This window comes from Hemibagrus wyckioides, linkage group LG22 (genome assembly GCF_019097595.1).
Source record: "Hemibagrus wyckioides isolate EC202008001 linkage group LG22, SWU_Hwy_1.0, whole genome shotgun sequence".
Classification (NCBI taxonomy): Eukaryota; Metazoa; Chordata; class Actinopteri; order Siluriformes; family Bagridae; genus Hemibagrus; species Hemibagrus wyckioides.
The window spans coordinates 7,788,263-7,812,070 of NC_080731.1; the positions used below are offsets into that span (position 1 = coordinate 7,788,263).

A 23,808-nucleotide genomic window follows, 5' to 3' on the forward strand; every position below is an offset into this window, starting at 1 on the left:
TACAACTCAGTTGCTGGGTTTAGTGTGTTGGGTCCGGGAGTTGGGTTGAAGCGATAATGTCAGGTTGGGGATGCGCACCTGCTTCTCTGGAGAAAGTCTGATATATAAGAACTGCATCAGCTGCAAGTGCAAGAAGTCTTAGTTCACATTTTGCTTCGAATTTAATTGAACCTTCTGAGATTGAATTCAGATTATTTTTAATGTGTAGATTTAATCTAGTACTAGCTAGCCAGCATTATTTGAATAGAAAAAATAAAGTTGGAGTTGGTGTCTTGTAATAAATAATACAAATTGATATTTGTATGATTAGATATCATTCTTACAGAATTATAGTTATGGTCAGTATTACGTCACCTAAATTTGTAGTTGCTACACGAATACAAATGTTACTTAAAGTTACTAAATACATACTAATAATTACCTCACATTTTTCCTGTAACATCATCTCAGATTATCAGCTAGCACTGGATTCGAGTTTAATTCCAATCCTGTCTTTTAGATTAGTCGTCCATTATTTCGAATTGTACAGGTCTATGATATTGAGTTAGCATGTTTTAGTCGAGCAAGGCTGATTTCACACAAGGTGTTTTTCGTGTGATGCTTCTTTTGTGTTAATATAGAAAAAAATCACTCATATGATGTGATTTGAGAGTATGCAGTCCAGGAATAAAATTTTCCAAATATTTCATTCAGCAAGTTTGGTTAAAAACAATCAAGCATGCATGGTGGGTCAACGCCCTAACTCCACCTCATTAGTTTAATGCAATCTATGCTAGGTTTGTCCATACTGGAGTTCCAAACTGACCCAAATTAGAATATTTTCAGCTCAGTTTTAGTGTAGTCTTTTCCATAGAATTTAATTAGACTGTAACAATGCTATAACAATAGTTTCAACGCCGGGATATCTGATACACAACTTCCCCAAATCAGGCCACTGCTTATAGCAAAGATTATTTAGTCCGTCCCATCTGGACAGCGTGAGTGCAACACAAGGTCTCAGTTTGTATCAACTGAACTGAATGCACAAGAAAAAGGAAACAACAATGTCACCGATCCATACTTCTCTCAGAGGCTGAGCACAAGGCAGCAGACTTCTGGAGCAGGACAGGCTTTCTCAATGCACGTCATCTCTGTTCAGACAAATAGGAGATGACACAGAACATAATGCACCAACTAGCTCCGACAACCGGGCCTGAGTAATGGCTCGTAAATTCAGGAGCCCCGGAGCAGGAGCTGTCAAAACTCTGCAGTGCACGAATGGCTAATGTTTTTCATCCATTTTCCCTCACAGCTAAACTCGAGCAGCCAGAGCTGAGTCTGTTCCCTACACCCCCCTCCTTCTCACATCTCTCCTGTCTCCCTCCCTTTTTAAATTCTCTCTCTCTCTCTCTCTCTCTCTCTCTCCTCTCCCCCATTCCAGCCTGCAGTGCAAGTCAGCCAGCTGTGCTAAAAAACATTTGCTTTATAATTAATCACGGCAATACAGTGGTGGTCCAGTGCACCAACCTCCCACTCCCTCCCATCAAATTCAAATCAATGCTACAACCCCAAGCTCCCTGTCGATATTCTCCAAAGTGCAAAAAAATGCTCAGCCTGGTTTGACCCAATAATGCACCCTGAGGGGGAGTGACAGCGGTGGACCAACACAATAGCGGCTTTGCCTTCGAGCACAGCACAGCACAGATTAGGCCTCATTTTCAACTTTCGGTTACATTTAGTTCACGGTTTAAAGTAGAGGTGAGGCAGTAACACAACTGCTCAATACTCAGCAATGGATGTCCTAGTGGTGTTGCGATTGCTTTCGTTTCAGTACAAATGTAGAATAATTTATAATGACACACAAAATGTTAACAAAGATTAAATAACATGATTCACTAATGAAGTCTTCATGGGGCAAATGGGTTTTTTTTTAAATAATTTATAATGTATATATATACTATTTATTATGTTCTATAACGATTACTATATAATGTAAATGATATATGATTGTATTTCATTTATATTGTGTTTATATTTTCAGATGTATTAAATACTCTGAGCTGCACCTCATTCCAGTTGTCAATAGAAGAAGCATCTTAATTTCCTAAATGCCTCTAGTTGGACTTCTTTCCAAAAGGGAAATATTCATGTTATCTAATTTAATATGCATAGAAACTTTAAAAGGGAAATGACCTTTCATAAACCCTTCTTCATTTTTGCTACATACATGTTAAAAATTATGTATATGTGAGAGGTAAGTATATGTGTAAGTATATGTATATGGAATAGATTTATATATGGAATGAACATTATTAGTGAATTCTAACAGTTGACTGTTAGTTAGTTGATGACTATTATTATCGTGACATGACTAGTGACATAACTATGACATAATGACATGCCCATTAGTATAGTAACATAATTATTAATTATATTAATTAATTATTAATATATTTATTCATTATTAATTATAGTGGCAGCACTATGACATAGTAACCATGACTCTTATGGCATCACAATGATATAGAGACATAACTATTATCATAGTGGCATGATTATAGTGGCATCACTACGAGATAGTGACATGACTATAGCAACATGACTATTAGCATAGTGACATGATTAGAGTGGCATCACTATGGCATAGTGACATGATTATGACATCACCTTGACATAGAGACATAACTATTATTACGTTGACATGACCAGTGACATCACTATGACATAGAGACATAACTATTATCATAGTGACATGACTAGTGACATCACTATGACATAGAGACATAACTATTATCACAGTGACATGACTAGTGACATCACTATGACATAGTACACATGACATCACTATGACTATAGTGACATGACCATTAGCATAGTGGCATGATTACAGTGGCACCACTATGACATAGAGACATCACTATAATGACATCACTATGACATAGAGGCATAAATATTATTACAGTAACATGACTAGTGACATCGCCATGAGATTTTTATTATTATTATGACGTCACTATGGCAGAGACATAACTACTGTCCTAGTTACATGATTATAGTAATATCAGAATGACATAGGGACATAACTAATCTTTAAAGTGGCATGACTAGTGACGTCAATATGACATAGTGACATGACATGATTACAACGACCTCACTATGACATACAGACAATAACTATTCTTAAAGTGACATGACTAGTGACATCACTATGACATAGAGACATAACTATTATCATAGTTACATGATTATAGTGATATCAGAATGACATAGGGACATAACTAATCTTAACGTGGCATGACTAGTGGCATCAATGTGACATAGTGACATGACTATTAGCATAGTGACATGATTATAGTGGCAGCACTACGACATAATGACTTGACTATTGTCATTTGAGAGGATTATCAGTGCCAACTCCTGCCCACCCTCCAAGAAATATATACATCTGGCAATAAACCATTCTTATAAAACAATAAATGAGCATACCTGGCAATAAAACATTCTGGTTCTATTCTCATAGTGACATCAGAAAGTTATGCATCTCCAAGAAACACTGCTGAAGACGCCATTTTGACAAAAGAAAATTGCGTTTTTAAATAGTCTTCATAAGTTCATAGTTACATAGTTAGTAGTTTATGTTCATAGTTCTACTAAATTCCGAGTCTCAGACATCACGTTCACAGACCAGTGGCTAAACGTCTGATCTGTATGGCTCACAAAACTGGAAACACTTCAGGAGTTTTGAAGTCATCATCTGATTGGTTGGATTCTAAAGGATTTCCAGGAGACGTTTTTTTTAATATTCCACCTGGAAACAAAGCCTTTACTCTCCTCATGGAAGGACGATGCTGATGTGTTTGCAGCTGTGTTAATGAGCGCTTATGAAGATCGCCTAAACGCTGGATGTTCCCAATGATGATCCAAATGATGACCCAAATGATGAAAGTTCAACGTATAGACTCATTAATTTCTTAAATAAACAATCTATTGTTGCATATTGGTCTGTTTTTGTAGGGACTTTCACACATCTAAACATGAACAAAACGATCTGTGATTGGTTGCTTTACATGTCGGTCAGATGCTCTCTTGGGTGGTCCTCGGCCAATAAATGCTGTTATGGAGTCCAGACCTTCTGCCATCAGTCTGAAGCTCTGGCTATGTGAGACCAATGAATTCCCAACAGCCTCGACTCTGTTGTGTCTGTTATTGCACAAAACAAAGCATTTCGTAGACAAATTGTGTTTACAGGCTACGTGTCTCTCAAAGCTAATAGTGATTAACGTCTAGCTCCTACACATAATATACTGTATATAAAAAAAAATATATATATTTTTTCCCCAAAACATTGTTCATTCTGATTAGTTTATCAACATAATTGAATCAATGCTGATGCAGCATTACATTTTATTTAATTGTATCAGTCAGAGGCTGTCTATAAATTATATCTAGCTATGTTTGCTCACAGAAGACTGAAGCATGATGTAGATGAAGAGATTTAGTGCATTAGTACAGAATAGCATTTTTATTTATCTACGTAATTTATCGTTTGGAAAAGCTTTTCGTGGATGTGTGCTGTGTTCGTCTTCTTCTGTTTTTTCAGCCTTGAAATGGATTTATATGTGGAGTAGCACATCAACAGAAAAATATAAATCAGAAGACAAAAAAAAGGGCTTCATCTAGTCAGGCAAAATTTCATAATCGTGTACTAAAAAATGTCGGATTTCATATAAATATATCAGAAAGAAAAGCTACAAAAGTTCTTCTTTCACAGACAATTATTCAGTATGAGCTTGAATCATGCTCCAGTGTTGGATTAAATTAAATCATACTGTATACCAAGACCACAGCCACGATTATTAACCCAATAATGATTAAAATGACCTAAAGGACCAAACATATTTTGGGATACAATAATATTTAAACATACAGTGACAAATCCTGACAAATGATCCACTTGTCTGACATAAAGGAAATCAACTGCAAGTGCAAGACGTCTTTGTTCACACTTTAACTTATAATTTATAATTATAACAATTTTATAAAATTATCATTTGGAAGACAAACATTTTCTTAACATGTAGTGTGGCCTGATTTCATCTAGCTAGCAAACATTATCTGAGGAGAAATTTATACAAATTACACCATATTAAATTATTTCTCAATTATTAATAATACAAATTGATATTATTAACATAATATATTATTATATTATTATAATTGATCTTATTAAGAAAAGATTCAATTATAATAATATAGGTCAAAAAAACATTACATAATTTACTGATGCTGCATAACTACTGTATGAATGTTACTAGCCAGTTAATAATAATCAGACCATCAGCTAGCATTAGAGTCGAGCTTAATTCGAATCTTGCCTTTTATATCATTTAATTAATTAATTTTTTTTTTACGTACATGTCTATGCAGTAGAATTATCCTGTTTTAGGAATTTGTTGCTATGGTCATCTTGTTGTTGTATGAATGAATGAGAAAATAAAATAAAAAAAACTTTGGGAAGACGTTGTTTCTAGTGGCAACATCCTCTTGTATTGACTGTGTCCAGCAAGCAGCTGACGGTGATTGATTTTAGCTGGCGTTTCCACTGAAAGGGGATCCTTGTGAAGCATTGTGGGAATGCTTTGGCTCACTGATCAATGCTGTGGGTAAGTCTAGTCGCAGAGCATCAGGCCAACACGGTGTCCAAATAGCTTCCAACCTGATTCAGCTCATATTCCAAGCAGAAAAACAGATCCACCCGACTAGAAGGTTCATGTCGATAACTCTGTTTCTTATTATTATTCTCAAAGATAGATAGATAGATAGATAGATAGATAGATAGATAGATAGATAGATAGATAGATAGATAGATAAGAATTCCTTTGCAACATACATTACGTTATACACTATACAGTTATTTACAGAGATTACATTTAGTAATAATGCTGTCATAAATTCAATGCCAAAATACAACAAATGAATGGTTCATTTTTTTTTAAACGCTTTCACGTGAAAGTCATTTTAATTGTGGATAAATGCTGCCATCTACTGAGAGGAAACACACAGATTTGAAAAGGATCAGCTGTGAAGTCTGTGTCGATGAAAAACATCTAAAAAATATGAAAATGTCAAAATATACACCAACCAGGCATAACATTGTGACCACCTGCCTAATATTGTGTTTGTCCCCCTTTTTGCTGCCAGAACAGCTCTGACCCGTCATGCACTGTGTGTTCTGACACCTTTCTGTCAACAGTAACTCAACAATGAGCCCATGGCCCTGTCACTGATTCACCACTGTTCCTTCCTTGGACCACTTTTGATAGATACTGACCACTGCAGACCGGGAACACCCCACAAGAGCTGCAGTTTTGGAGATGCTCTGATCCAGTCGTCTAGCCATCACAATTTGGCCCTTCATCAAACTCGCTCAAATACTTACGCCTGTCCATTTTTCCTGCTTCTAACATCAACTTTGAGGACAAAATGTTCACTTGCTGCCTAATATATCCCACCCACTAACATGTGCCATGATGAGCAGATAATCAGTGTTATTCACTTCACCTCTCAGTGATCATAATGTTATGCCTGATTGGTGTAAGTGCAGGTCTGTTACAGAGAAGAACAGTAGTAGCATTTATACAGTATATGGTTTGTTTATTTTTTTTTTAATTATGGTTATAAGTTTATTTAGATTTGTGTACTTCAGGAATAATATGATTACTTATAAGGAATTTGTCAAATCTGAGTGATCTAATTAATTAATAACAGCATTTACATTTATAGCATTTGACAGACACGTTTATACAGAGCTGTTTACTATCATCTCATTTCATTCAACTCAGCATTTGAGGGTTAAGGGCCTATCTATCTATCTATCTATCTATCTATCTATCTATCTATCTATCTATCTATCTATCTATCTATCTATCTATCTATCTATCTATCTATCTATCTATCTATCTACCTACCTACCTACCTACCTACCTACCTACCTGCCTGCCTACCAACCAACCAACCAACCAACCAACCAACCACTAAGGCATAGGCATTTAGTGTTTAACTTTTTTTTTTCCAGCACTGAAAAGTCTTCAGAACGGACAGATTTCAGTATTTCATTAGCAAGTGAGCCTTGGCCACCCATGAACCTGTCGCCGGTTTACCACTGTTCCTTCCTTGGACCACTTTTTAGCAAGCTGTTTGTTTGTTGTCGAAACACATTTACATTTCTGGCATTTGGCAGCACCCTTATCCAGAGTAAATTACATTATACACCGATCAGGCATAACATTATGAGCAGTGAGAGGTGAAGTGAATAACACTGATGATCTCCTCATCATGGCCCCTGTTAGTGGGTGGGATATATTAGGCAGCAAGTCAACATTTTGTCTTCAAAGTTGATGTGTTAGAAGCAGGAAAAATGGGCAAGTGTAAGGATTTGAGCGAGTTTGACAAGGGCCAAATTGTGATGGCTAGACCACTGGATCAGAGCATCTCCAAAACTACAGCTCTTGTGGGGTGTTCCCGGTCTGCAGTCGTCAGTATCTTTCAAAAGTATCCTTTAAGTCCTGCAAGTCCTTTAAGTCCTGTTAGCTGTGAGGTGGGGTCCTTGGAGGCTCCACCTCACAACTTACAGGACTAAAAAGGATCTGCTGCTAACACCTTGGTTCCAGATACCACAGCACACCTTCAGCGATCTAATGAAGTCCATGCCTCGATGGGTCAGGGCTGTTTTGGCAGCAAAATGGGAGCCCACACAATATTAGGCAGGTGGTCATAAAGTTGTGCCTGATCAGTGTATCGCATTTTATACAACTGAGTAAGTGAGGGTTAAGAGCCTTGCTCAGGGGCCCAGCAGCCCAACTGTTAAGTAGTAACTTGTTTGTGGATGATCCATAACATTAAAAGTAACTATAAAATGTACAACATTTTGCTTTCATGCACAAAAGATTAGTGCTTTGTTCACCAATAGAGGTATAAAACACTTCAGGGTGTGTTGTTATTGGAAAATACTTATAACAGTACAGGCTATAACAGTACATTGTATTCTCAGGTTGTATTCTGTACTTGTGATATGTTTTAGTTACTGGTTTGTTTAAATAAACTAAACATACCTGAATTTTACCTGCTTTGACTGCATTTATGACAGGAAATAACACACATACTGGAAACTAAAACCGATTAAACTTTCTGTATCAGTTTCCAAATATATATTGATTGATGCAACAGGTCATTATATAGTTCTATATTAAAAAGTAAAACAGAGGAATTAAATGATTTGTTAACATTACATATGGGGTTTTAAGCAAAAAGATTCACAGTTTGTTCAGGTTACCTAATGTAGTGAACAACCATAGTGTTGCTGAATTCTCAATTCAGATCATAATTCATCAAACCATGTCTATAATACGGCAGCTCTGACAGTAGTTCCAGCTGAGCTGTAAATCACAGGTTTGTATTAATTTGCTGATCCTACTCTAATCTTGTTTTTATAGTAACAAGAAGGCTTGTATGGAGGACCCTTTATAAAATGGTTAGGTTTTCTGTGTGGAACTGTTTGTTTAGTATTTATGGAAGGAGTCTATAGTGTCTTCAGAGTGATTTTTCAGACACATGTCTTTAGGTTGGTAAAGTTCCTTTAATACGTTATAATAAATAAATATACAAATGAATGAATGAATGAATGAATAAATAAATGTTTTATTTTATGTTTTTTTTTTATTATTGGAAAATAAAATAAAAAAGTTGCCAAATTGCTGCAGTGGAATAAAATACTTTGGAACATGGTGTTACAGGAAAATAATCAGTTTTTGGCGTGATAACTTGCGTTATTCCAGTCCTGATAGAACATTTATTTTACACAGTTTCATGATAGATAGATAGATAGATAGATAGATAGATAGATAGATAGATAGATAGATAGATAGATAGATAGATAGATAGATAGATAGATAGATAGATAGATAGATAGATAGATAGATAGATAGATACTTTATTCATCCCAGTTCCAGTCTCAGAGACTGAGCACAGCTTGGTGATTTTTGCTCTAACCTGCCAATTACCTGGTGAAAAAAATGTACCAGCACAAACAGGCCACTAGATGGCAGCACTGCATAAAACGAATTTTGTCACAGCCCTTGTGTACAGGCTTCTTTAATAAAAACCAAAGCCTTATATTTTATATTTTTTTGCAGCTTATGTAATAAAATTATTCAATATTTTACATTTCAGATTTTCGGTAGCCTTCAGTACCCTCGATCTTAGACCATCTTTGTGTATTTATCGTTGTAGTTGTACACAAAAGAAGAGCTGAGGCCCAAATTCTCACGAGAGTATATTTTCAGTTGTTTGTTTGTTTTGTTTTTTATAGTTATTAGATGCAAGGATTAAGTTTACACACACACACACACACACAAACACACACCAGCTCAGCTTAGGCCTCGGAAGGTTAAAAATAGCCGGACTACAAAGTGTAGTAGCTATGCGAATCAGCTGATTACACTAAGAGGCTGTTTTGGCATTGGTCCGATTTTTAAACGTTAATTCATTTAGTCTGTTTAGCACTGTTAGTTAAGGTGTGTCTGCCTACATGTCTTCTTTGGGTTCCAGCAATGCAAGAGCAGCTTCAATCAATAAACTAGACATTTTCAACATAACAGAAATGCAAATCAAAATTTCTTGTTTTTTTTACCAAACATTGTATCAAAATGCTTAATTTTTTTGGCCAAGAGTCACCTTTAGGTAAGGAAAGAAAATTCTCAGAATAAAGAAATTGTATAACATCAACATCATCGTCATCCAATCAGGCATAACATTATGACCACTGACAGGTGAGGTGAATAACAATGATGATCTCCTCATCATGGCCCCTGTTAGTGGGTGGGATATATTAGGCAGCAAGTGAACATTTTGTCCTCAAAGTTGATGTGTTAGAAGTAGGAAAAATGGGCAAGCGTAAGGATTTGAGCGAGTTTGACAAGGGCCAAATTGTGATGGCTAGACGACTGGATCAGAGCGTCTCCAAAACTGCAGCTCTTGTGGGGTGTTCCCGGTCTGCAGTGGTCAGTATCTATCAAAATTGCTCCAAGGAAGGAACAGTGGTGAACTGGTGACAGGGCCATGGGTGGTCAAGGCTCACTGATGCAGGTGGGGAGCGAAGGCTGGCCCGTGTGAGCCGATCCAACAGACGAGCTACTGTTGCTGAAGAAGTTAATGCTGGTTCTGATAGAAAGGTGTCAGAATACACAATGCATGATGGGTCAGAGCTGTCAGAGTTGTCAAAAAGGGGGACCAACACAATATTAGGCAGGTGGTCATAATGTTATGCCTGATCAGTGTATATTAACTTCATAACCTAGTAGGTCACTTCAGCTTGCTGTTCACATAAAGCACAGATGAGGGAGCATGATGGCTCCTGCTCTTTCCACACTTTTACTCTTGGACATGCCATGTAACATTTTTTAAAGCTGAGACTGAATTTTATCCTGCACAACATATCTATCTATCTATCTATCTATCTATCTATCTATCTATCTATCTATCTATCTATCTATCTATCTATCTATCTATCTATCTATCTATCTATCTATCTATCTATCTATCTATCTATCTATCTATCTAGAACAAGGTTCTAATAAGGAGCCACAATTCAGAACGGTTCCACATTAACTCTACAACCAGCACACTGGATGCAGTTCAGCAGTTCTGTACAGTTGGATCAGATGATGTGGCTGTAAATGTACTGAACAATGTAGGATTTCTTAGTACCAGATTTGAGAACCCAGGTTCTAAAGCTCGGGGTAAGCTACGATAGTGATGTGTCTGAGACGTGTTGGTGGTGTTTTTTCTTCCTCTTGTAACACTTAACATCGTATAGAAAAATTTCTCAGTGTTTTGAGATCCACTGTGCTGGAGGTTTTGAACGATTCTCAAGTATGTGATTTCTGGGGACACACTGGAATGTGTTGTGGACAAAAAAGGACAGAAATAGTTTGTTTTGAATGGTAGCTGAGTAACATCTTGTGATATCTTACACAGAAATCACACTTATGTCATTACTGTATGCCAAATATTGCAACATTTGTGTCAAGAACCTATTTCAGATCCAGATAGTTTAAGCAGAGACAAACTTGTGGACTTTTCTTAAAGAATATTAGTTATTGGTCTAACCTTATACTTATATTTAATCTTTATACTTATATTTAACCTTATTCTTATATACCTTTTTTTAAACTGCTATACTAATCCTTCAATTAAATAGGAATGTTTTATGTTAAAATAATTCATCACCACTTTTATTTTTACTATATAATTTTGGAGGTAATATTTATTTACAGGTATTTAGCACTCAATAGATTGGTTGTTTCCTTGCATCTAATTTATTGTTCCTTTTTTAAAAAAATAAATAAATAAATAAATAAATAAAATAAAAATTCTCCATTTATTGGTAACTTTCCTGTTGTTCGGGTTTATCTAGGCCAATTAATGTAGGACAGAAACTTTCTATGGCACAGAACAAGAACTAGGGAACCCTGCCCTAAGCAACTCATTTGGACCCTAATCTACCGCACTGCATTGTGGGATTTCAATACAAAAATAGTTTGTTAAGTACGTATTAAGTAAGTTTTGGACATATTAGGATAGTTTGGGATATAAAATAGGATACTGTGCATTTACATTAAAAGACTACCTAGCTACAAAGAGACTCATTTATTCATTCATTCATTCATTCATTCCTTCCTCACTCTCTGCCTCTCATTTTTAAGTCTTTCTCTTTTCAAATTTTCTGTTTTATTTTCTCAGATTTTCTCATTTTTGTATTCCCCTCTGTTTCTTTTTTATTGTATTCATTTTGCCTGCATTTTCTGTCCTCTTTTCTCTTTGTTCAAGCATTCATTCATTCATTCATTACATTTCATTCATCTTCAGTAATTGCTTTACCACAGTGAATTCGAACACTGGCCACAAGTCCATCAAACAGAGACAGACAGACAGACAGAGAGATAAACACACAGACAGACAGATTCATTTTTTTTTCTTTTATTAATCTTAATCCATATATACTCTTTCTCTTTCCCCCCCCATATTTCCTTTTTTCTTGTCTTCGTAATATTTCTTACTGATTTTTCTTTTTCCTTCCGTTCTTCATTGTTTCCTCCCCCTCTCTGGCTCTGGGTTGTTGACTGGAAGATCGGGGTTCAAGACCCAGCACCACCAAGCTGCCACTGTTGGGCCCTTGAGCGAGGCCCCCAACCTCCCTCTGCTCCATGGGTGCTGCATCATGGTTGACCCTATGCTGTGACCCTCAAGGATGGGATATGTGAAGAAAAAATTTCACTGTGCAGTAATGTATATATGACAAATAAAGACGACTTAACATGACTTTTAAGTGTTTATCTATTACAGCTCAATTTTAGGAACCCCTGAAGCTCATCTGTATTTTCTTTGGCTATTATTATCCAGTCTAACTACAGTATGTCTATACAGTACTATTACGCTATTCCATAGACTAGTACGTGATCTTGTAATAGTGTTTATGTTTCAGAAGAGGTCGCACTTTCACCAGAAAAGCCTTGGCTTATAAAGCACAGGACTGCAGAGCTGATGGCTCGTATGAAAATGAAATGTGGGGAGCTTTGCCCGGCGGCTGTTAGAAAATTGAACATGATGTTTAAGTCTAGTTAAATCTCAGCAATTGTGGGGTTTTTTTGTTTGTTTTAATGATCAACTTTCTTCTGAATTAAATTCCATTGTGAGGAAGTGAATTATGCCAGTATGGTTCACATTGTTTGGGGAATAGAGCAGATAAAATCCAGTTGGACCATGTGGCAAACTTTTTCTCCTCTCTTCCTTTTTTGCTTAATTTCTTTGAATATGTGGGCCAATTTTTATTTCTCTGAGCTTCAGCCTTTTTTTCCCCCCACACACACAACCCCAAAGTTTACAACTTGTAATAAGGTTTTAAGGTTAGTTACCCCAGGCTAGCATTAAAAATGACAGAATAGGAAACTAGGTCGAAGTGATCAGATGCTTAAAAATGTCTTGTGCGTCTCTTTTTTTTTTCAGTCACTGCCTTACTAGGCTCTACATGATCAATCAGTATCAATACTTGGAAATTTCTTTTTTTTATTGTTGTTGTTGTTGTTTGTTTGTTTCTTAGTTTGCCTCCTTTAAACCTTCTCTCCATCTTTCGACCTGGAGATCAGCTTTGGCTCATAACAACCTACTGATTCAAGTTATTTGGGAGATCTGCCTACGATCCACATCACTTCCGTTCCAAGTTTACCATCTAGTAGCCTCCACTTTGATGTCAGACTTAGACTTTCAAGCAGACGTCATCTGATTAGGACTGAAGGAAGAAAAAAATAACTTCGGGATTAAAAAAAAAAAAAAAAAAAAAAAAAAAAAAAAACACCCCTTGTCCCCGCCCCCAGTGAGGAAAAGTCCGCCCACTCAGCCAGTCGGCCCGAGACCCCCTTAAACACTTAAAAAGAGGTGGATCACACTCACGCTCACACATACATAGCCTACACAAGCCTTCATTCAGCACTGCCTTCCTAAGAAGATTAGGTTTTTTTGCGCTGAAGATTGTCTCTATATTCTTCCAACACTTTTTTTTCCTTCTCCCTCCCTGATCATGTTGAGGATGCTAAAGCGCGTGCAGCTCCGCCCGGGCTCGCTTTTATTACTCCTGTGGCTCTGTCATTTCATTCAAGAGCAAAAAGTGCAAGGTGAGTACTAACTTCTGCATGTCATGTCTCGAGATGCATGTCAGTCTGCTTTATTTTATTTATTTATTTATTTTTGTATTATCCTTGTTTGTTTGTTATTTTCTGTTGGCATCATTTCCCGGCAAATATTGTGCCATGCACTGAGTAATGCTATGCAAAAGTTTTTTGTCCTGCTTTTTTTTGCATTTCTGTGCTGGTCAGAAAGAGAGAGAGAGAGAGAGAGAGAGAGAGACAGGTGCGTCTCATGGTGCGTCTGATGTGTCCAAGAGAAAGAGGATGTTTATATAATGAGCAGATAAACATGACTTCAGGCCGGTGTGTGCGTGATAAAAGTTTTGTTGCATTTGAGATGCAAAGCATTAAATAATCAGTCATTAATAGAAGAAAACACTGAGCACAAATCGACAGCGCCATTTGGGAACCCCAGTATTTCCGAGCTGCATGGAAATCATGTGGGAGCATGTCAGATGATTCCAAATGATTTAGAGTTTGATATCAGACTATTTCTTTTAGATAGTGCATTTTTTTATATACTGAGCAGAAGCCTGGTTTCCCATTCAACATGCAGATCATTCTAAAATTGTAGTAGTAGTATGAAAAAGAAAAAGGAATTTGCATTTGTTTCTCATTTGATGCTCAGCTTGCATGCAGTCATCAAGTGACGCGATCCTGTACAGAAAAGTTTGATGAACCCTGCTGGGACTGAAGGCTTTAATTGGACTGTCTGGCGCATGGACTCCCCGGGGCACCAGATCTGCTATATTAATAAATAAATAGGGCATTAGGGTAGCGTGTCTGAGCTGTATTAGGAACAGCACTCAGATTCCTATTTATTGATCCACAAAATGCTGTTGTTTACGGATGAGGGGGGAAAAAATGGCTCTGATTTAGATCTGAGTCTAAACAGTCGAGTGCAGGAGAGGTGAGACGGTGGGGAGCGCAGACAGAGAGCGCTTGAGGAACTGGAGTCTAGACTGGTGTTCACATTGTTTAAATGGGCGGCATTAACCTCATTAAACCACAAATTACTCCTGTTTGATCATTTCGGGGAAAAATCTGGAACGTCAAACAAGTTGAGTTTGTTTGGGAATAAAGCGTGCTCTTGTTTTTAAAATAAATCGAATACATAAATCATAATTTTTATAAATGAGACAGCGGGGGAGGGATATGTGTGTGTGCGCGCGCGCGCGTGTGTGTGTGTGCGCGTGTATGTGTATGTATGTGAATGTGTGGTTTGGGCGTCTTCCCGCCTTTGCTGGAGTATTTTAATCACAGTGGATACAATTAGGTTGTTGCTGATTTACGTTTATTTGAGTGACAATTGATAGTAGGATGCAATGTAACGAGTGAGATGTTTTTTGAAGCGCGATTGCATTAGAAGTAAGTCGGACCAATCTGGCAACCCTGGAGAGTCAGTAGGCGGCGCGGCTAATACAGACTGCACGTGTTGTGTCTGGGTCAGCGGCTTCAGACTTTAATGCGACTGGCTGTTTTTTTTTTTTCCTCCCACCTTCACCCACCCCCTTTCTATTTTTTTTCTTCCAGCTGGGAACTGCTGGCTCCAGCAGGGGAAGAACGGTCGCTGCCAGGTGCTCTACATGCCAGGCATGAGCCGTGAGGAGTGCTGCAGGAGCGGAAGACTGGGAACCTACTGGACTGAAGAGGACGTCCCGAATAGTACCCTGTTCCGCTGGACCATCTTTAACGGAGGGGCGCCCAACTGCATGCCATGTAAAGGTGCGAGTGGGAAACGCTCTACCGGAAACCGGTGGCTGAACCATCCATGTTCACAAAAACAAACAAAATAAACACCTTTGCAGCAAGACATTTCATAAAGATCTTTCCAGGAATCTTATAGGGCACCTGGCGCATGCGCAGCTTCTCCACAACATAATTGGCTGGTCATTTGCGAATGCTTGGCTAACTGCACAAAGTATCTGAACTTTGACCTAATGCTTTACATAAATGTCCAGAAAAATAAAAATACAATCATATAATGCTGCCTCTAAACATTAAAAATGTCAAAAACCTTTAAAAATGTCACAGTGTTCATTCATGTAAGCTTCTCTGAAATGATCTGTCACTTTTCATTCACTGCCATTAGACCTTAGTGATCCTAATGAGTTTTCCCACTTCACTGTATTTTAGAGACGTGTGAGAACGTGGACTGCGGACCCGGGAAGAAGTGTAAGATGAACAGGAGGAGTAAGCCACGCTGCGTCTGTGCCCCTGACTGTTCCAACATCACCTGGAAGGGGCCGGTGTGTGGCTCCGATGGAAAAACGTACCGTGATGAATGTGCACTCCTGAAATCGAAGTGTAAAGGACATCCCGATCTGGAGGTGCAGTACCAGGGCAAATGCAAAAGTGAGTGTTATACTCATGTTTGTTTGTTTTTTTTGTTTAATTAATTAACTTCATGGCTCCAAGATCCTGTGAGAAATTTCCTTTGGGGTTTCTTCCACCTCCTAGAAAAGTGGGTACATGGATTGGTGACTCTAAATTGCTCCTAGATGTGAACATGTGCATGCATGGTGCCCTGGCAATGGACCGGTGTCCCATCTAGGATATTTATCTACTTCACGCATAGTGTTGCCCGGATTCACCCCCACCTAACCATGATAAAACATCTACTGAAGATGAATGAATAGGTTAATGGATGGATGGATGGATGGATGGATAAGGAGCTAACAAATCAATACTCTTCCAGTTTCATTCCGTGGGTCCGAATTTGAGCATATGACTTTGAAGCCACAAAAATACGAAAAGACTAACAATTGTTCAATGCAATGCAGTGCTGACATACAAGAGAGATTTTCAAGATTTTTGGCAGCTCGTGCACCCACCACTCAGGGGGGATTGGGAAAAGCCAAAACGCATCTATCCAAGATTACCTTCTGTTTTTTTCTCTCTCTCTCCTTCAGAGACATGCCGTGATGTGCTTTGCCCTGGCAGTTCGACGTGCGTCGTGGATCAGACCAACAACGCCTACTGCGTCACGTGCAACCGCGTGTGCCCCGAGGTGACGTCACCCGACCAGTACCTGTGCGGCAACGACGGCATCGTGTACGCCAGCGCCTGCCACTTACGGAGGGCCACGTGCCTGCAGGGCAAGTCCATCGGCGTGGCCTATGAGGGCAAATGCATCAGTGAGTGACATGGTTGGAAAAATACTAACGTTTCGATAGCAGAATTTAGCGCCAACATTCCGAACCAGTCCTGACCTTTCTTACTCCCATGACAATGGCTCGCAATTATTATTTTGCAAAGAAAAGTCGTGGGTGTCTAATTGCTTGCAGATGTTGGCCACATCAGCCTATCTCTCTTATTACAAAACGAGTGTAACTCATTTTTTTTGTGTGTGTGTGTGTGTGTGTGTGTGTGCAACCTCTACCTCCCGAGCGCTGTTAAACAACAAGTATGCTCGTCCCTTCTGCCTCATGTGATGTAGATCCAAAACAAAGCATCTGTTTTCTGTTTTTGCGGTTCCCGCGAGCCCGGTCGTCATCTGTATAAAACGGGTTCTGTTCCGTTTTTTTTATTTTCCAGAGGCGAAATCGTGCGATGATATCCAGTGCAGCGGAGGGAAGAAGTGTCTGTGGGATGAGCGATTGGGACGCGGCCGGTGCGCGCTCTGCCATGACGAGTCGTGTCCCGAGAGCCGCGCGGACGAGGCCGTGTGCGCGAGCGACAACACCTCGTACCCGAGCACGTGCGCCATGAAGCAAGCTGCATGCTCCATGGGCGTGTTGCTGGAGGTTAAGCATTCAGGATCATGCAACTGTAAGTAACGCCTAGCCAAAAAAAAAAGAAAAAAAGACAATCCAGTGCCACCATCACACACTTCCAGCATCAATCCTCTTGCTTTCTTCGTAAAAATGCATTTGCAACCCAACCCGCTGTCCAGATCTAGGAGAGGACTCAACATCGGAAGTGCATGACTGACTTTATCCAGTTATACTCATTTATTATGAATATTGTGGAAAAATCACTGAAGAGTAGCTACTAATTCATACAACTAACAACAATATATGAGCTGACTATTTTTTTTTTTTTTTGCAGAGATAACACACTGTAACTTTTGACTCTCACTCCACCATTTTACCCAAGCAGGCTGCCTATTTTTTATTTTTATTTTTGTTTGTTTGTTTTGTTTTGTTTATTTTAATTGTAGTTATTAGAGACAGTACAATATGAAATCACACCAGCTTGTTTATTCCATAATGCTAATTTCATGATAATCATGTAACAATTTTTTTTTATTATTATTTTATTTTATTATTTTTACTATTGTCTATTGTCTTTTGCATTTTTTTTTATTTGGCTTTTGCTTTTGGCTGTAATCAATCATTTCAAAATGCACTATGTCACCATATAACATCTATGCCAATCTGTACAATGGTCAGAAAACAATAGCATCCAAGCATAAGGTGGTTGTAAACATTGGTGCTGGTGCTTAAAGCTAAATTCTTTTTTATTTTTACATTTTATAGACTACCTATTAGGAGGATTACAGCCATGAAATCAAATGAACATAAGACCTGTGACATTCCAGTTCAATCATATAATTGGGAAACACAATCAATAAGGGACCAACTTTACCATCACCTTATGGAACCTGCAGCATTTTTGCAGGTCAAGGCATACATATTTCTACTTGTCTTTGAGTAGCTTTGTTGTGAATGTCTTGTCTTTACTAGGATATAGTGAGGCCCTGGAACCAGAGAAACACAAAGGCGTTTATTCCAATTTGGCTAAAGATTCATTGTGTTCATTGAGAAAGTCTGTAACATCTCTGAGACGTCACATTCGGTTCCAAGTCCTTATAATGGACTGCATATTCGCTTTTATTTCTTCTCCTTCTCCTTCTTCTTCTTCGTTGTTTTGTCTGTGTATTTTGTTTTTCTATCAATTTCCCATTGTAAAGAATTCTGTAGAATGATATACCTCAAAAAGTGTGACTGGTTTGCAGAGGTCAGTCTAGAGCATGGGACGAGCTTCGTGCACGGTGTCAGAAATGGAAAATAAGAACCAATAAGAGCCAATCCTATAACGCAAGAGCACTTTTTTGTTTTGTTTTTTGTTTTGTCCTCTTACAGGAATCTGCGAAATTAGAGCTGAGCCAATGATGCCCCACACATACGCACACACACATACACACATATACACACACACACATAAGAAAGTAGCTGGCAATCACAGAAGGAAAACACAAGCATTCACTTAGATTCTGCGCTGTTGTGGTCTTTATTCATACAACAGCTACCGTATATTCTCCCATATAGCCATTACGGAAGACCAGGAGGAGGACAACGACGAGGAGGATGACGATGATGATGAGGATGAGGATGAAGACCAGGACTACATGGCTTACGTCCATTTATCACCAATACTGGACGGATAAACGGCCATCAGCCAGGGGGAAAAAGTCCTGTGGCAAGGAAAACCATGTCCACACTGTACAAATGTGTATGCTAATTTATTTTTCGACGAAAAAAAAGGAAGTATACATATAGTTCAGTCTGATAGATGTTTATTTATGCAGTGTTTCATAATAATTTATACCTTTTTCGATGTCTGACGTACTATCTTGATCATGTTATTTTTTTGTGTTCACTTGGTTTTATTATTATTATTATTATTATTATTATTATTATTATTATTATTATGAACTATATTTGTCCAAAGAGAAGCAGTGTTATTTATTGTGACCGCTATAGAGTGTAAAGTGTGCAAGTCTTCTGCAAGTTGTAAATTGCATTCCCCTTGCTGTAAAAATCCGCTTATCGCTTATCCGTTCTACTATCATAGATGTTTATTTCACACTTATCTGCATGTCAGCCTGTGTGTTTATTTATTGGGAAGAAAAAAAATAATAATAATAACTGTCACTCTTTAATGTAAAATGACGATGTTTCTGGTTTTGTTTACTCTTCAAATTGACCAAATGGATTTTCCTCAACGTTTCAACGCTCTACAGTGCAACACGCTAACATTTCATTCACGAGCCAGTTCTCAAGGGAAAAAAGAGAAGAAAAAAAAATGTCCTTTATGTTTTGTTTTTATTTTATTTTATTTTATTTTTCAGTTTGTTTTTTTATTGTTTTTTATTGTATTCAGCTATTTCTGATTGTTTTAAAAAGAAAAAAGGTGCCACTAACACGTTTCTGATGTATGATCATGGCCAACGCTTTGCTCTATAAGACCTCCATCTTGGTCTGATGTGACGTAGGACTGAGTATCGACATATTGAACATTATCACTTCTTATTTTTTGTTATTTTTTTAAAAGTACATTTTTTTTTATTTTCTGACATCCACAAGATAGTTATAAATATATAGTTTTGTATTTTTTTAATGTAAATGTCATATGTATATACAAAGTTTGATGGTATTTGTACAGATATGAAGAGTGAAACCATAAAAAAAAAAAAATAAATAAATAAATAAAATGAATGTGATTTTATCTTGACAAGTTGGAGGTCGTTCTTATTAATTAATTGATTTATTTATTTATTTTTGCTTTGTGTAAACCTGTGATTTTAGGATGGATTTTAATCACTAATCATGCTGTAACGGTATTTGAGGAACCTATATATAGAGAGGAAGTTTAATTACCGTGACGTTTCAGCCGGCAAAACTATTGGCACCCTTAATGAATGTTCTTTATAGTCTAACAATTGGACAGAAAATGAGATACACATACTTACCGATTATTCTTCAGTCATTCTCGAGTCCTCGTTTTATCCTTGTCAGGGTGTCAGTGGATTCAGAGTCTATCCTGAATGAGCAGCAGTCCAATGTAGGGCATCATACATGCAGTTATTCAGACCTAGAGGAAATTTAGAGTAGTTAGTCCAACTATTGGCATGTGTTTGGAAGGCTGAGGAAACCAGAGGAAAGCTGGCAGAAACACATGAACCGTAACCAGAGCTGGAAATCAAAAGCCAGGACTGTGAGACAGCAATGCTTACCCACCAAACCACCGTGCCACCCTCAGAGCTTTCATTATCAAAATATCCAGCAAAATATCTCCTACGCCTAAAAGCTATGCCATATTTTTGTTAGAAAAAAATAAAAATAAAAAATAAAGTTTCCAGTAATCCTCTTGTTGCTTGTGACTAAATATGAAGTTGCACACATGTTAAACCCTTTGGTCATCCATCACCATGAGGAAAAACAGGAAGCTTTCAACTCAAAAGAGACAAATGAGTGTTGTCAGATAATGGTTGGAAAAACTATAGAAATAAGTTAAAAAAGTACTTCCATTAAACGCAATCAAGTCCAAGAGCATACCGTCCCCACACACAGTAAGCGGTTTGCTGAGGGACACAAAGAAGAGTCTGAAGATGATGGTTTTCAGAATGAAGCATCAGACACTATCTCTAAAACATGCAGCTGTTTGGCAGAGCTGCGTGAAAGGAGGCTTTTCTTAGAGCAACCCACAACACTTAAACCAAAATCCACATTTTTTGGACAGGAACACCATTGGCATGTTCAGTGACAAAAGATCGCATAAAAGGAAAATTCCTCGACTCACTGTACAGTACAGAACTAAGTTATTCATGGGTTTTGCAGGGAAATACAGGATGTGAACAGAAGGGAAAGAAGCATGGTCACATACACATTATACTGAAGCGATTTTCTTTGAAATACCAGCTTTAGGAAGTTGAGGTCAGAGAACAGGGTCAGGATGATACAGTGCTTTTGGAAGAGAAGGTTAAGACCCTTGCTCAAGAGCCCAACAGTGGCAGCTTGAACCCCCATTAGCTCATAAAAGAGCTATTCTCATCACTGTTATGTGTGGGAGGTGCCAAACGTTTTGAAACCAGTGTTTTGCACTAATTAATAGGGGATGTGGTTAAGGTGTTAGACTACTGATCAGAAGGTTGTGAGTTCAAACCCCTGGACCACGAAGCTGCTACTGAGCAAGACCTATAACCTTCAATTGCCCTATTACTGTCCCCATGGACTGTCCACAGTTTCGCACCCCCATTCCATGTCCTCATGGGTTTCCTCTGGGTTCTCTAGTTTCCTCCCACCTACGTACACTGGCTACACAAAATGGTGTGTGTGTGTGTGGTTCCCTGTCATGGACTGGCATCTGATCCAGGGTGTATTCCTAGGATAGAATCCAGAATGAATGAAGAAATGTTTGAAAAAATATTTTGCTTAAATTAAAAAATGAAACAAAATAATAATAATAATATAAATAATAATAATAATAACAAAATAAATAATAATAAAATATAAATAATAATAATTATAATAAAAATAAAATAATAAAATATAAATATAATAATAAAGCCACATATTTTAAAGCAAATTTTGTAATTTGTATTTGATTCATTTTAAAGCCTCTTCCTCTTTCTGCCAGGCTTCTAGAGTGGAGCATACACTGTGTACAAGTTCAAAGATGTTCCAAATTAGCGAAAGGAAGGATGTAATAAATCTCTGCAATTGTTCGGAACCCCGGTACTCACATTAGCATGTTTCAGTTATTGAAGAAAAATAGAACGCACTTGTGCAGTGTAGAGCTTTGTTCAGCAGTTATGTCAAAATGTTATGTTCCTATTTGTTACGCGTATGAGTACCTAGTGAAGCTGGAAGAAGAAAAATCACCTAATAAATTTCATTAAACATGCTGAAAAAGACAAGTCCGAATTACTTCAGGATGCTTTATTAGATTTCTGTCAATGTACATTTTACAATATTTATCATAGAAACACAGAGATCATGACCAGATCTAAATAATCTGACTGATCGTTTATTTGGCGGATCTTCGGGTCCTTTTGTCCCAAGAGAAGTTTGCGCCGTATGACTTCACTCTCGGTTTAGGTGTTTTCTTCTCCGTTATATCATAACTCCATCCTGCAGAAACAAACAGTGGTGGTGATCATGTATAATGTATATTATGAACACTTATTAATGTTCGACATGAGCAATCGGAGTGTACAGGAACGCAGATCTGCAGTTTGCGTACCGTTCTTCTCAGCGAACGCGATCGCGTCCTCCTTAGTGCTGAACGTAAGGACCATGTTGGACAGAGGGTCAGCCCTGAGGAACAGAAATAATCAAATCAACTGGTGAAGATTAAAATTGACTAGATACATACTCAAAAACATGACCACAAAAAATATAATAAGACAGAGACAAATGTTAAAGCTTATAAACATGACACCTCTCATTTACACTTTTCTGACTTGGTCATAAGGAATAAATACAAATTACAATTTTTTACTTTATCATTCCTGTAAAGCTGCTCTGCGTTAATGTCCACTGTTAAAATCGAATTGAACTTGATGTGTTAGCACATGCTAGGCAACAATCCACAAAATAAAGCAAAAAAGAACTTGTATAATAAATGATATGCCAGTGATATATTGTGGTTAATGGAGTTACTAACACTAGAACTGGAAAACTTTTAACACTTGTGAGTGAATGAAAACGGTTGGACTCGGTTCTAACGGCAAAGCATGGACATACAGATTATTAAAGAATATATACACTTAATACCTTAACTTTCCCTGTTTGACCATGTAATAATAAGTGAAAATGATAGGGGTTACCACTTCTTCTTCTTCTTTCGGCTTTTCCCTTCAGGGGTCGCCACAGCGAATCATCTCTCTCCACCTATCCCCATCTTCTCCATCCTTTAACACTTGCACCCACTAGTTTCATATCCTCATTTATTACATCCATATACCTCCTCTTTGGCCTTCCCTTTTGCCTCCTTCCTGGCGGCTCCATGTCCAACATTCTCCTACCAACATACTCACTCTCCCTCCTCTGAACATGTCCAAACCATCTTAATCTGGCCTCCCTAACTTTGTCCCCCAAACGTCCAACATGAGCTGTCCCTCTGATGTACTCGTTCCTAATCCTGTCCAACCTCGTCACTCCCAAAGAGAACCTCAACATCTTCAGCTCTGCCACCTCCTGTCTCTTCCTCAATGACACTGCCTCTAAACCATACAGCATGGCGGGCTACCACTGAACACACACAATGTTTTTCTCGGCCCATTTTATTCTATCATGAGGGTGTACAAACTTTTGCACTCAAACATGTATAAAAGTAGTATGTGTTACACAAATGTCTTAAA

At 37.9% G+C, this 23,808-nt stretch overlaps 2 protein-coding genes across 3 annotated transcripts in view; one reads left to right on the top strand and one right to left on the bottom strand.

The window, feature by feature from the left end:
- Window positions 1-13,467: 13,467 nt before the first annotated feature.
- fsta (follistatin a) lies at window positions 13,468-20,142 on the top strand. 2 transcript variants are annotated; one of them, XM_058375696.1, is made up of 6 exons: window positions 13,468-13,706; window positions 15,252-15,443; window positions 15,855-16,073; window positions 16,631-16,855; window positions 17,256-17,489; window positions 18,806-20,142. In XM_058375696.1, coding segments are annotated over exons 1-6 (966 nt in total). In that variant the 5' UTR covers window positions 13,468-13,612; the 3' UTR covers window positions 18,808-20,142. The 2 variants fall into 2 exon arrangements, with proteins under 2 accessions (XP_058231679.1, XP_058231678.1); XM_058375695.1 differs by having other exon boundaries at window positions 13,469-13,706; window positions 18,992-20,139.
- Window positions 20,143-22,369: 2,227 nt separating this feature from the next.
- ndufs4 (NADH:ubiquinone oxidoreductase subunit S4) overlaps window positions 22,370-23,808 on the bottom strand; it is a 20,124-nt gene continuing 18,685 nt past the window's right edge. The window contains exons 4-5 of the mRNA XM_058374380.1: window positions 22,689-22,762; window positions 22,370-22,576 (exon numbers count right to left, since the gene is read on the bottom strand). Of these exons, the coding sequence (XP_058230363.1) occupies window positions 22,473-22,576; window positions 22,689-22,762 (178 nt within the window). The 3' untranslated portion in view covers window positions 22,370-22,472. The remainder of the gene's footprint in view (window positions 22,577-22,688; window positions 22,763-23,808) is intronic.

What these genes read in the sequence shown, in the direction of transcription:
- fsta (XM_058375695.1), top strand. Translation starts at nt 13,613, where the DNA reads ATGTTGAGGATGCTAAAGCGCGTGCAGCTCCGCCCGGGCTCGCTTTTA. An exon ending in GTACCAGGGCAAATGCAAAA is followed by an intron (nt 16,074 to 16,630) that starts GTGAGTGTTATA and finishes TCTCTCCTTCAG; the next exon opens with AGACATGCCGTGATGTGCTT. An exon ending in GCATTCAGGATCATGCAACT is followed by an intron (nt 17,490 to 18,991) that starts GTAAGTAACGCC and finishes TCTCCCATATAG; the next exon opens with CCATTACGGAAGACCAGGAG.